This window comes from Diceros bicornis, chromosome 4, assembly GCF_020826845.1.
Source record: "Diceros bicornis minor isolate mBicDic1 chromosome 4, mDicBic1.mat.cur, whole genome shotgun sequence".
NCBI lineage: Eukaryota > Metazoa > Chordata > Mammalia > Perissodactyla > Rhinocerotidae > Diceros > Diceros bicornis.
In genome coordinates, this window is record NC_080743.1 from 57834841 (window position 1) to 57849049 (window position 14209).

The 14209-nt window shown below is 54.6% G+C and overlaps 2 protein-coding genes across 4 annotated transcripts; both read right to left on the reverse strand.

The window, feature by feature from the left end:
* Positions 1–2827: 2827 nt before the first annotated feature.
* Positions 2828–9142, reverse strand: S100A16 (S100 calcium binding protein A16). 3 transcript variants are annotated; one of them, XM_058539196.1, is made up of 3 exons: positions 8978–9142; positions 3905–4082; positions 2828–3609 (listed from the first exon to the last, which is right to left on the reverse strand). In XM_058539196.1, the coding sequence occupies exons 2-3, from the start codon at positions 4055–4057 to the stop codon at positions 3451–3453; spliced, it is 312 nt and encodes a 103-aa protein (XP_058395179.1). In that variant the 5' UTR covers positions 4058–4082; positions 8978–9142; the 3' UTR covers positions 2828–3450. The 3 variants fall into 3 exon arrangements, with proteins under 3 accessions (XP_058395179.1, XP_058395181.1, XP_058395180.1); XM_058539198.1 differs by lacking the exon at positions 8978–9142 and adding an exon at positions 7659–7761; XM_058539197.1 differs by lacking the exon at positions 8978–9142 and adding an exon at positions 4790–4865.
* A 1142-nt stretch (positions 9143–10284) lies between these two features.
* S100A14 (S100 calcium binding protein A14) lies at positions 10285–12038 on the reverse strand. Its single transcript, XM_058539199.1, has 3 exons — positions 11907–12038; positions 11318–11464; positions 10285–11091 (listed from the first exon to the last, which is right to left on the reverse strand). Exons 1-3 carry the CDS (start codon positions 11934–11936, stop codon positions 10954–10956), a joined length of 315 nt encoding a protein of 104 aa, XP_058395182.1. The 5' UTR covers positions 11937–12038; the 3' UTR covers positions 10285–10953.
* Positions 12039–14209: the final 2171 nt, after the last annotated feature.

The following is a 14209-nucleotide window of genomic DNA, read 5'->3' on the forward strand; positions in this document are numbered from 1 at the left end:
CTTAAGAGGGAATTATAATACTTTTAAATGCACATTTAATTTTTCAGAGGCTTTTCAGGCTAATGTGCCTCTAAGAAAGGGGTATATGATGTGCTTGATGATATAATCTTTTATGTAAAGCAAACTGTTCTGGTCAAATGTTACTGCTAAGACACTTAAAGTCAATAAATATTACTGATAATATGGGATATTATTCAGCCTTTAAAAAGAGGGAAATCCTCCCACCAGCTGGAAGAAAATATTTGCAAAACATATATCTGACAAGGGGTTAACCTCCATAATATATAAAGAACTCACACAACTGAACAACAAAAAAACAAACAACCCGATCAAAAAATGGGCAGAGGAAATGAACAGACACTTCTCCAAAGAAGATATACAGATGGCCAATAAGCACATGAAAAGATGTTCAACATCACTAATCATCAGGGAAATGCAAATCAAAACAACTCTAAGATATCACCTCATGCCCGTTAGAATGGCTATAATCACCAAGACAAAAAACAACAAATGTTGGGGAGGATATGGAGAAACAGGAACCCTCATACGCAGCTGGTGGGAATGCAAACTGGTGCAGCCTCTATGGAAAATGGTATGGAGATTCCTCAAAGAATTAAAAATAGAAATACCCTATGATCCAGCTATCCCATTACTGGGAATCTACCCAACGAACCCGAAATCAACAATCCAAAGAGGCTTATGCACCCCTATGTTCATTGCAGCATTATTCACTATAGCCAAGAAGTGGAAGCAACCTGTGTCCCTTGACTGATGATTGGATCAAGAAGATGTGGTATATATATATACAATGGAATACCACTCAGCCACAAAAAAAGACAAAATCGTCCCATTTGCAACAACATGGATGGACCTGGAGGATATTATGTTAAGTGAAGTAAGCCAGAAAGAGAAAGACAAACACTGTGTGATCTCACTCATATGTGGAATACAAACCAACACATGGACAGAGAAAAGTGTATTGTGGTTACCAGGGGCAATGGGGGTAGGGGGTGGGCACAAGGGGTGAAGGGAGACATATATATGGTGATGGACAAACAAAAATGTACAACCCAAAATTTCACAATGTTATAAACTATTAAAACATCAATTAAAAAAATACTTCATAAAAAAAAAAAGAAGGAAATCCTGTCATATGGGACAACATGGATGAACCTCGAGGACATTATGCTAAGTGATATAAACCAATCACAAAAAGACAAATACTGCGTGATTCCACTTATGTGAGGTATCTAAAGTAGTCAAACTCATAGAAACAGAAAGTGAGATGGTAGTTTCCAGGGGTTGAGGGGAGGGGGAAATGAGGAGTTGTTCAAGGGGGACAGAGTTTCCATCATGCAAGATGAAAAACTTCTAGAGATCTGCTGTACAACGTGCATATAGTTAACAATACTTAATGTACACTTAAAATTTGTTGAGCGTACATTTATGTTATGTGTTTTTTTTTGTTTTTTTTTTAATTTATTTTTCCCCCTAAGCCCCAGTAGATAGTTGTATGCCATAGTTGCACATCCTTCCAGCTGCTGCGTGTGGGACATGGCCTCAGCATGGGCGGAGAAGTGGTGCGTTGGTGCGCGCCCGGGATCCAAACCCAGGCAGTCAGCAGCAGAGCGCGCACACTTAACCGCTAAGCCACGGGGCCAGCCCATATGTTATGTGTTTTTTACCACAATAAAATATATATGTCAAGACATCCCTCCTTAAAAAAATGTGAACGAGTTCTTCCTCGCCATTCAGTTGGGAAAGCAGAGCAAGCCCGGGGACAGGGAAAGGGTAAGGCTTCCATTTTTAACTGGGGAAGGGATGCTGTGAAGGAGAGGTGGGAGACGAGCGTGCTACCTGGACTGCAGGTCTGTTCTGAAGCAGCTCAGTTTTAGAAGGTTGAGGATCTGTAAGTGGATTCTATATATGCATCTTTAGAAAAATGTTGGGGCCGGCCAGTGGCACAAGCAGTTAAGTGCATGCACTCCGTTGCCGCAGCCCAGAGGTCACCAGTTCGGATCCTGGGCGCATACCAAGGCATTGCTTGTGAAGCCATGCTGTGGCTGCGTCCCATATAAAGTAGAGGAAGGTGGGCACGGATGTTAACCCAGGGCCAGTCTTCCTCAGCAAAAAAGAGGAGGATTGGCATCTGATGTTAGCTCAGGGCTGGTCTTCCTCACAAAAAAAAAAAAAAGAAAAATTTTAAACTTTGGGGTATACCGCCCCAGGTTGAAAACCACTGACCCAGAGCCCCGCAGGCTGGACTTCCTGCATGTTTCTCTGCCTTGCCACAGGGCAGGGTCTCTCCATGGCAGGGGCCCCCTCAGGGCAAGAGTAAGGGAGAAACAAAGAAGCTGGCATCGTTCCATCCAGCAGCTACAAGTTGTGGTTTCCTTCCCCCACCCCCCCGCCCAATTCCACTCTGGTCTCCCACACCATCTTTTCTTGCACCCCTCCTTTCCCACCCCACAAACTTCCCTGGGTATTAGAGTAATCTGTTGATGAGGATTCAAGGTCTCAGCGCTACTCTGACTCAAGACAGGGTGGCGGCCTCTCTTTCATGGAATTGTAGTGAGGACTAAATGGGACACACCGTGTGCCTGGACATTGAATATGAGTCTGAGTCGGGGCTATGAGGGCCCAGAGACAGGGACATGTGGCCTTTGGCCCTTCACAGAGCCGGAGGAAAGTTGCCACTGGCTCAGGGCTGACAGCACATTTTGGGATCTAGGAGTTCTGGCTTCTTTTTTGCTCCACCCTTGGGGTTTCTCAGTGAGATTCCGTCTTACCTGGGGGCCCAGGCAAAGATCACCAAGGCATGAGAAAGTTCCAAGGAGTGGAAAGGTTTTAATGAGCATCACAAAGGGACTAGGTGAGGGGGATACAAACTCCAAATCCAGCCTTTATTGCCATCAATTCAGTGGCTGAGTAGGAGGGAGGGTGCTCAACCCTGCTTAGCTATTCCCAGACCCAGAGGCAGCTAGAGAGGAGACCCTGGAAGTCTTCTCCACCCAGCAGAGGGGCTGAGGAGAAGGGGAGAGGTCTCTGCTGCTGTAGCCAGGAGCAAGGAGACCTCCAGCAGCAAGCTGACCTCCAGAGGTCAGGAGAGACTCAGAATCAGGCAGGAACATCAGACGTCGGAAGAATAGATGGACCGAACAGACGAGGAAACTCTTGGGGTCCCCAAACAGCATTGAGATCTCACAGGGGGGCCTCCCAGGACTGCTGGCTCCAAGGACTGAGACCCTCAGGGAGGCACCCTCAGACTGAAACACTCACAAAGGGGCCCTGACATCCCCCCTTCCCTGTTCATCAAGGGTCGGGAGAAGGTCTGGAGGGAGAAGTGAGGACAGGGGACTGGGTGGGCAGGAGGCTGAGGAGCGGGCCTGGGAAGAACATCTGGGGCCAGGCATCAGGGCAATGCCATGAGGGGACGGAGGGAGGGGTCCTCTAGCTGCTGCTCTGCTGCTCCTGCTGGCGGATAAGGTTGGCAATGGGGCCAGTGATGCCACCTATCAAGGTCCAGTACTCATCAAAGCTGATGCGCCCATCGTGGTTGGCGTCCAGGTTCTGGATGAGCTTGTCAGCAGCTTTTCGGTTTCCTGTGTCCTGGGGAGGAACCTGGATCAGCAACGCTGAGAGTGGCAGCCCCACAGGGGCTGGACCCTAGGCAGAATCCCAGGATCTGGCCTGGGCAGCTGCTACCCTTGGAAAATGGGAACAGAGCCCTCACTGGCTCAGGCCTGGGCACCCCAAGAGGACAGAGACCTGGGTGGGGTTGAGACCCTGCTTTGGGCGGGTAACTCTGAAAGGACAGAGGCCACTGTGGTGAAGGACACCCTGAGAGGATAAGAGCTTCGGGGGCTTGGAGGAAGGCCAGGCCCTTGGGTGGAGGGGACCTCACCGTCAGCATATGGTTGAGCTCTTTCTGAAGCATCTTCCGGAAGCTGCTCTTGCTGATCTTGTTCTTGACCAGGCTGTGCTTAGACACGTATTTGTAGAAGTTTTCCACCAAGACGACGACCGCCTTCTCCAGCTCTGTGTAGCTGTCCGCCATCTCACTGCCTCACTCCTCGTGGGGCCTGGGCACCATGAAGGGAGGAGATGAGAAGAGACTCCACGGGCCAAACCTCTTCCCATCTCCCTGCCCTTGTCCTCCTCCTGCATGCCCCCTCACCCTAGGCCCTTGGCCCCCCCAGGCTGGCTGGTCCTCGGGAGGAGGCAGCAGGCAGGGAGTGGGGGTTACAGAGTGGGCCTGGAATGAGAACTATGTGGCTCCTCTAATCCAGGTGCTCTCCAGCTCAACCGCCTCAACAGGTTCTTTAGGCCCTTCCCCAGCCCCAGGCACTGGGTTTGTCAGAGCCCCAGTGAGAGCAAGAGGCTCCCGTGGGAAGAGGAGGAGAGTCAGTGCCCATCCCTCTGCCCTCTCCACACCTGGCCTACCCAGGGCTCCTGCCCTGGGGTCAAGCACAGCTAGGAACTGCTAGCATGAGCCAAGGGGGCTGAAGTGTCAGGAGCCATCGTCCCCCGCCCCACGATTGGCTGAGACCCCAGTCCCAGGCAACAAAGCAAGAGGTAGGGATCTAGGCGCTCCCCAATCCCTTCAGCCAAGCTCCAAGACAGTGAGTACAGGGTCTCAGGCCATGGCTGCCCCTCTCCGGGGAAGGACAATGTGCTGATCCATTGAGTCAGATTTTGTGCAGGCCCCCAGCCACACCCTGCTGGCCTGTGCTCCCTCATAGCCACCCGAAATATACAGCAGGACGCAAAGACCCCCCCATCCCATTACCTAAGGGGGAGCCAGGCCTGGTTCTGCCCCAGATGGAGATGGAGCCGCAGCCAGCCAGAGGCGACACACGTCACCCCCTGGCCCCAGGACAAAAGGCACTCACATCCCCGAGCGGATACAGCCTACTGAATAACAGGATATGAAGGGAGCAGGCGGGTCTACTCTGTGAGTCGCCGCCCATGCCCAGAGCCCCCCCAAGTGAACCAGGACAAATGAGCCGAGCCTCCCCTCCCGCCCCCAAGCCCAGGAATGAGCTGCAGCTGCCCTGTCCATTGGGTCCTGGCAGGGGAAGGTGGACACACCCACCATCAGAGCCTGGGCATCCTACAGTCCAATTTGGAAGGGAGGTCGGCTTTGCCAGGCCCCACCGCAGCCCCTGCCCCTGCCACCTGCTTTCTAACCCCCCTCGTGGCTGTTCCTCCTCTGGTGCCCAATGCCTTGCCCTCTGCACCTAGCTGAAGCCCATCCAAATCACGTCTCCCACGGGAAGCCTGTCCTGACCCCTGCCCTCAGTGCCCTCCTCCCCTTGCTCCCACAGACTCTCAGCCGGTGTTGGCTGGGGCCCACAAACTGGTGTGGCCCCAGTCTCTTCCTGGATCTTGTCTCCCCAGACACCAGACATTCCTTGACGCAAAGACAGGGTTTCTTACATGCAGCCACTGTTTTCTGAACCAAACAACAGAACTTGTAGACTTTGGGATCATTTTTTTAAATCCTGGGTATACAACCTCCCTGCTTTGAATCTCTGCATCTCCTCTCCCACACTGCCAGGCCCACTCCTCACTCAAAGTAGACATTCTATAAATATTACACCTCCTTCCAGCCCTGATACTAGGTATCCAAAGCCCATGACCATCCTTCTAAGATTTTTCTTTGATGAAGCTTTTTCTAAAGGAAGGGTGGTTCCCAGAGGGACTAGGCTGGGATGCAGGAAGGAGAGAGAGGGGTCAGGCTGGGGTGTCTCTGACCAGGAATCCTGCCCTTCTCTCCCCTGTCTTGTCCATCTGACCACTCTGGTCTGTGACCAGAAGGATGAAGTAAGGAACCAGGACTGCAGGAAACAGTCTTTTTCCATGCTCTTTACTAACTATGTAACTGTGTGGTTCAATGTTTATATCTTTGTTAAGACTTCCATACAAACACTCTAACATTCACAAATGAGGAGGGAAATAATTTTGCAATCCATGAACTGTCTGCTCTGCTGCCCTTGAGTGAGGAGTAGCCTAGGCCCATGACCAGCATTCCTGGGGATTCTGAAAGAAGTACCCACTTCAGCAAGAATTGTGCCAAGCCTACTCCCAACCAGCCTTGGGAGTGGAGACAGAGTTCAGAGAACCCCCAACCTTAACCATCCCAGACTTTGTTCCCTAAGTGAGGAATCCTGTGGGAAATAGTCAGGGAGAGGAAAGAGAAAGAAATCAGTTTTGGGGGTAGTGTGCCTCTACCCCTCTCCTCCCTGGCCTGCTCACCCCTCCCACCAACTGCCTTCTTGGAGTCTTGTTTCTGTAACCAAGGGAGCTTCTTCCTGCCCTTCCTCCATACCATGCCCCAGCCCCTACCTGGCAAGACACAGGTGAGCACCCAGAAGACAGTTCAGCCATCTGCTGTCAGGTATGCAGTCACCCCAGAGAGGTAGCTTCAGCATCTCTGGGCTTTAGTTCCCAGGCCCCTCAATAGTCCGCCCCCCACCTTCTTCTAGTCAAATGGACAACACTGGAGATAACCACCTGGATAAGTGTTTTCTGAAGGAAGGGTATCAGAATGGGATAGTCAGTTGTCGTTACCTCTTACTTCCTCCCTCCCCTGGGGGCCAGGAGACAGGCTCTGCTACCCCACCCATTGGACAGTCACCTGCTCCTCCTGCCTGCCCCGTCCGCCTCCCACCAACCAGGCTGGAGGGTCCCCAGGCATGGGGCTGGGGGTGTGCTGTCCCATCAGCCCCTGCCTCAGAAGGGTAGGGCAGAAAACAGTTCCTGCATTGACTTTGCCACAGGTAGATCCTGACCTGATCTCAAGAGAGGGGAGGTGGACATGTACCTTGGAGCATTCCAAAAAAATGGGAATGAGGGACCACTTGTGCTCCAAAGGGCCCTCTTCCCTGGAGCCCCCAGCCCTTCCCCAAAGTTCTCATTGTCTTCTCCTTGGCTGATTCATCATTGAGCAACCAAGAGGCCCCCACCCCCACTCCACCCACCTCAGCCCAGCTTGCTGAGTTCTCTAAAAGCCCAAATAGCTCTGACACCTTGCCACTCAGGTCTCAGCCACTCAAGCCCCACCCTCCCACCCAGGTTGTGGGCCCCACCCCTCCACGTACCTCCTAACCGCCCTCCATCCCTTCAACTCCCCAGTCCCCTTCAATATGGAGATCTGAACATCCACCACACCCTCCAAAATTCACCTTCTCTTCCCACCTCCACTTTTTTTTTTTTTTTCGCTTGAGGAAGATTGTCCTTGAGCTAACATCTGTGCCCATCTTTCTCTATTTTATATGTGGGTCGCTGCCACAGCGTGGCTTGATGAGTGGTGTAGGTCCTCGCCAGAGGTCCCAACCCATGAACCCAGGCTGCCGAAGTGGAGCGTGGAAACGTAACCACTAAGCCACCAGGTGGGCCACCACCCCCCCCGCCCCCGCCTCTGCACACAGTTCTTGAGTCTTAAATTGTTTCCAAGTGTTGGCTTAGGTCCCTGGAGTCCTATGCCTCCTAGTCACCATCCTCTATAGAACCTAGCCCCCTCTCAAGCCTAAATTTGGCATTCTCTGTGTCCCCTCCATCTATCTTGAATTGGTTCACTCATTTTTCATTTGCTTATTCATTCATTCGCTAATTTACTCACTCTCATTCATTCACTCACTCGCTCTCTTACTCACTCATTCGTTCATTTCCTTCTTAATTCACTCCTTTGCGGCAACCACCTTCGATGCACAAGGAAGGTGCAATCTGAACTGTTCAGCTAACACTTTACTCTGTCTGCAAGGTTGTTTCAAACTCATCCCTCCAGCCTCAACAGCGCAGTTCTCTGCTCCCTTTTCTCAGGCTCTTTTCCCGGTGCCAGAGTCCAGTATCTCACACAAGCACCCCTGCCTCACCCCTCCCCACCCTTACAGGACTCACTGCATCTAATTCGCATATGCATACACACAGAGAAAGGAATTCTGTCACTCCTGACCCCCTCTGCTTGGATGACCCATCTACCTTCCACCCACTTCCGCTTTTGGAGCACGTAGCCCCAGGAAAAAGCCTGCTCCTCTGAAATTTTTCCAGACAAGTGAAGTTGGAAGAGTTTGTTGTGGACACACTCAGACACTGCTGCACCTGGCCTCGTCAACACCCAGAGAGATCTTTACGTGGTCCATGGGGAAAAGCTGAGCCTTGCTCACCGGCACCTCCAGTGCTCCCTCTCCCGGCACCCCTGCCCTCCGCACCCCTGCCCTCACCCCCACCCCACAGGGCTGGGCAGGGGAGTGCTCCTAGAGTGCAGGTGGCTCCACCAAGCAAAGCAAGTCAAGCCAGAACCTGTCTGGGTCCTGAGGTGGAGGAGAAGCTGCCCGGGTTCCAGGCCCCTCTCCCAGTGCTCCCAGGATCCCCAGGGGCCTCACCCAGGCTCCTCCCAGCTCCCATTGTCCCTCCCAAGGAACAGCTCCCAGAGTACAACGGGGCCTGCAGCAAGGGACCTGCCTGAGTCCTGAGGTGGGGAAAGGCCACCTCAGCACCTGCCTCCTCTCCTCAGTCTCTCGGTCTCCCTGGGCCCTCCCTGGCTCCTCCTGGACCCCATCATCTCCCCCAGGACACAGCTCCCAGACCCGGGTGAGGCCTGTGTCCAGGGTCTCACCACCCCCTAACCCCCACCAACACTCATTTGCCCTTTTTCTGTTAGGGGAGGATCTGAGCAGCTGTGGGCAAAGCTTCCAAACATTCCGCCCCGTGGCCGCAACCCTGGAGAGGCGCCCAGTCAGCTGCTGGGCTGGGGAGGGGGTCTCACCACCCCATCCACTCCTCTGATGGCCTCTCCAGCCCCCAATCCCACCAGAACTCTCCATTCCCATACCGGCCTTGAAAGTTAACAATTAACGAAACCTTCCTGCCCAGTCTCTGGCAGGCCCCCTTCCCTGCCCCTTCTCCTCGGCTCCCAAGCCTGTGGGGCTCTCCAGTAGCCCCAGACCTCCCAGGACAGGTCTGGGGTGCTCACCTGCCTCCTCAGTCCACCTCCTCTCCAACAGGGCTCTGGGGCCTGGACTCTGGCACTGCCAAGCAGCTCCCCGCTCAGCCCAGCCAGGACTCCTCCCCGCTGCACTCCCAGAATCTGTCCCACTCCCTCCAGGCCCTGCCTGGCTGAGCTGTCTCGGTGGGGAGGTAGTGACTGAGCTCCCTCTTGACTTGGCCCTGGGGTTGGGCCCTTGTTAAAGGGATACACACCTTTTTTAACACCACTCCACCCCAACCCCAGAGGGAGTGGTAGAAGCTGGAACTCCCTCAATCCCACCCTCCTAGCCCTGAACAGCCTAAGCAGAACCTACAAGGTGGTAGGGAAGGGAAGGAAGGGAAGGACTGTCACCGGCTCTTCTCACCTGGGTCACTGGGAGCCCAGTTTCAGGGGCCTCTGACAGACAAGTTCAGTTAGCATTCCAGGCCAGCCTGGCTGGCCACGGAAACTTCCCTGCTGTTGGGATTTCAGGAGTAATGCCTGATTTCTGTGGGCTCAAGTCAGAGGGTAGACACCAGGGACCAGAGTCTGGCTCCCTGGTCTTCCATCTCCAGTTCAGCCCATCAGGAGCTCTCCTGACACCCATCACTAGGACCTCTCACGTGCAGCAGAGGATTCCTCTGGACATGCCCCTCCACCCCTTCCCCAAGATATCCAAGGAAACTGCCTTGTTTGACCTCCCTATACAGAGGGAGCAGCTGAAACCGGAGGGGACCCATTCTCCCACTCCAACAGTGGTGACTTCAGCTCCCTGGGCTCTCACTAGGTGACAGGCCCTCTGCTAAGTACTTTATATGATGTTCACATTATCCTCCTAATAATCTTGTGAGGGAAGTACTATTAATATCCCCATCTTAGGGATGAGGAAACTGTTACTCTGAGAGCATGCCCAAAGTTCCAAAGATAATAAGTGGCAGAGCTGGGTTCAAACCCAGGTTGGTCAGCCTGTTTCTCAGCCTCACATTTCCCTTGCTACTAGTCAGCCAGGCTCCAGCACACCTGGGTTCATATCTTTTTCCTCAGGTGTGCACACGTGCCCTCTTCTCCTGTCAGAGGGCCAGCCCACTGGCAAAGAGGAGTCTGTCCCTCAGAGAAGTCCAGGTCTCCCACCTTTTGGGCCTGGTACCATCCTCAACTCAAATCCATGGGGAAAAGTGAGTCCCCATTCATTTCCACTGCCAACCACTGCAGCCTCACATGTCCCATGCCACCCGACTACTCTGCCATTCACCCCAAATCCCCCTCCCCATGGACCCATGGTCCCCAGGGGTGTGTCCAATCAAGACAACATCTTTCACTTTTTCCATTTTTTTATTAATCAAATGATACAAAACAACCATCATTCTGTAAATGCCCAAGCACCCAGCTGTTCCTCTCATTGCCAAAGTCACACCCTCCTCAGCTTCTCCCCAACCCTGCTCTCTCTCTTCCCCTATCCTAGCCCAGGGACAGAGTCTTGGCAGGAGGCTGGGCAGAACTGGGGGCAAGAAGGGACAGCACTGAACAGACAGCTATAGTTTGGGTTGGAGAAGGGATTAGGAGGGGTAGGTTCATAGAGACCCTTTTTAGTACCAAATATCCAGCCCTATTCCCAGCTCTCTCCTTCAATCATTTCCCATAGCCCAGTTCCTTTCTGCCCCTCCCCTACTATCAAGTTACTTGGCCCTCACACCATCCTTATCCCTCCAGCATCCCTCCACATCCGCCCCTGCCTCCAACCCATCCCCTGAGCCTCCCTCTGGTGGGGACTCCTGGACCCATTAGCTCCATGGAGCTCCCAGGGATGAAGTACACAGAGACCCCCAGGAAGGGTCATTATGAATCTGAACCTTGCAGAGGTGAGACAGGTACGGGCTGGAGAACAGTGTGGTGGTACTGGAGAGAGGAGTTTTATTTCCAGGCCCATAGTCTCTAAGGTCCCCTTTCCCCAACATCCTCCCACAGATTCCAGGGGAAGGTTCTCAACTCCCCGGGACGGGGCTCTCCAGCTTCACGCTCTTGGCTGCTTCTCCAATCAGTTCCCAGAAACTCCCGAACTCCAGTTTAGAGTCGTTACAGCTGCCCAAGTTGGCAATTTTCTCTTCCAGCCCACAGTTGCTCTAAGGGAAGGAAGACAAGACACCACAGCTCCATGAGGCAGCACCTTCCAATCTTCCCACCCTACCCTGCCCAGGGGCAGGAAGCAGGGCCCGAGTCTACCTGGCCCTGGCAAGGGGGAGGGGCTGGGAGTGGCTAGTGCCAGGGGCCTGGCAGAGTGGGTGGGGTCTGGAGCACTTTGGTAAGGAGTCAGGGTACTGCCTGGGGCAGGGTCCACTCCCTCAGTACCGGCATGAGGTGGGGCAGCTGCTGGGTGACCAGGTCCCGTAGCTCCGAGGGCGTCAGCGTCTCCTTCCCACCCTCCACTGAGTACTGGTGGAAGTTCTTGATGAGCGTCTCAATGGCTCTCTCCACATCACTGAATTCCTGAGCATCCTGAAGGCAGGAGACATCACCCACGTCACAGAGGCCACCCACCCTACAACACCATGCTTCCCCAGGAGCCCAGCAAGGCCAACAAGGCAGAAGACAGCTGGAAGGCACACAGGCTCCCGCCCACTCCAGAGCCCAGCATCCAGCCCCCTTCGCCCCCTCTGGCCTCTGCCCTGAGCCACAAGTTGGGCAAGGCTTCCTCTCCACCACTCCCCAGCCCCCAGGCAGGGCAGGTCCCAGCAAGCGGCCCAGGCATCCTCTTCCTGGGAGGGCTCCATCTGCATGACCCTGTGTGGGCACGAGAGAGGGGGCTCAGGTCTCACACGCGGGGTCTGGAGTACAGAGCAAGGCCAAGGTGAGGGTGCAGAAGTCAAGGAGTGACATAGACCCTCAGGGTGAAAGAGAGGAGTATAGATGCAGAAAGGCCAGGAATAAATGGGCCCACCTCAGCGTTGGCTGACCGACACTGTCCCATGGTGTCCGATGTGCTTGGTCCTTTGGTGAGAGTTTCGTGGTCCTAAAGCCTGTCCCAGAGGAGCTGATGGCTCATGATCGGCTTAGAGGAGTGGGGAGGCTAAGGTGGGGGGACAGCTCAGCATTTCTCAACTACCCCCTTTGGCTCCACCCCAGACATTCTGTGCCTCACCCAGGAGATCAGAGCCAACTCCACACAAGGCCCTATCCCTGCCCAGGCTCCGGGAGCTAAGGTCACAGCCCCTAGGCCAACCCATTTAGAGGGAATCCCTTGGGCCTCACCTTAGCTTCACTCCTTCCACCTCCTCCAGCCCCCCACCTCTGTTCCTACACACACACCAGCCTCTAGGGCCTGGTCCCCCAGCCATTCTCCTGGCAGACTAGAGCAGGACAAGCTAAGTGTGCCCCCTGGACAGGGGCAGCCCCCTGGGGTGAAAAGCCCTGGGTCTCCTTACCTGCTGGGAGCCGCTGAGACAGGATGGGAGGAGCCAGCTCACCTGAGCTCGGCTCTTATACCTGGGGGAAGGTAGGGGAGGCAAAGGGCTGGGCCTCATCCCTAAGCCACCCCCGCTATTGCAGCTGCCTGGGCTGTGAGCCAGCTGTATGGGCCCCACCTTCCATTCGCCAGAGCTCTGAGATCCGGCCCCCACCCTTGACACAGGAGGGAACCAAGGAGGGCCGGGTCTGGGATGCCCCTGGTGCCAGAACAGCAGGCAAAGTGGAGGGGGGAGAGAGAGGGAAGAGGAGTTGGGGAGGGAGAGAGGGAGGGCTGGGAAACACTGTGGGGTCTAGCCTGGGAGGTGGGAGGGCCTCAAGGAACTATAGAGCAGGGAAGTGGAAGGGTTCTGAGTCAATACCTGGAAAGGAGGAGAAGCAGAGTCTGATAAAGGCAGACACAGAGGAAATGAGGGACATGTGACTTGAGAGAGGTCCCCAGGGGCCTCTCTGTACTTTGCCTGGCACGTGCGTGCGTGCATGCACACACACACACACACACTTTCACCCACTCCTCCCACCAGGGCCAATTGGGATAGTGACACGCAAGCCTGCCGGGATCCCAGACCCCAGCCTTCCCCAGTCCTGATGGCAGAGATGAATGAGACCTTGGTGGGGAGGAAGGAGCCAGAGAAGGGCAGCCTGGTAGAGGGGGCCAGACTGAGGGCTGTCCTGACTTCCCTTCAGCTCCCCTCAGCTCAGCGTGCACATGTGGGTTGTCTCAGGCCCAAATGGGTTATCTGGCAGCAAACAAACGACTTCCTCAAACGGGTTGGGCTGCCTGCTCCTCCCTCCCTCAGAACCCCATGCCTTCCCTAATCCAGTGACTGCACAGCAAACTCCTTCCCAATCCAGTACCCAGGATGACTTCCCAGGGAGCCTGGACGGTAGATAGTTCCGGGACTCAGCACAACCCAAGTGGCCCTCCTCACCTGATGGGAAGAGGAAGGGGGAAGGGCAGGGGAGTCAGTGTGGGTCAGAGCAAGGATAGGTTGGGGCCCAGAGCCCAAGTTCCTGGGCTCCTGTCCTAAACTATGAGATCAGAGCATACCTCCCAGTGCCCCTCCCTGTGTCTCCTTCTAGGGCTCCCCTGTACTTTTGGCCTCAACAGGGGGCATCTGTAAGTGTCTCAATGAAAGGGCCCTTCCAAGAGTGTCTCATTCTGAGAGTTCCTCTGAGACGTCTCAATCTGGGGATCCCTCCCCGAGGGTCTCTCAATCTGAGGGTTTCTCCAAGAGTGCCTCAGCCTGGGGTCCTTCTGAGGCGTCTCAGTCTAGGGGTCCCTCCTAGGGTCTCTCACTATGGGGGAGCCCCCCAGTGTAGGAGCCCTGTGGAATGTCTCCACCAAATGGCTCATCAGAGTCCCAACCTGGGGTTCCCTCTGAGATCTCAGTCTGGGGGCACTTAGGTGGAAGGTCTCAACCTAGAACCCTTTCGTGCTGTGTGGTGGGGAGCTTGTCTCAGCCTAAATGTTCCTCTGGAGTAACAGCCGCCCAAATGGACACCTGAATGGATGCAGTAACAGCCCCTGGAAGGCAGCACCTACTGGGATGCCCTGCCCCTGCTCCCTCTGGTGGCAGGCAGTGCAAAGCACATGCCCCTCATGCCAAGAAGAACAGGGAGAGCAGCGCCAGGGCGCCCTAAAATTCCACTTCTTACGGCACCGCCGCCACCCTCACTCCACTGTCCTCAAACCAGAACTTTCCATCCTTCTGCTTCACCCGTGCTGTAGAGGAAGGGAGGGGAGGAAGGCCTGGTGTTCCCAAGGACCCATCCAGA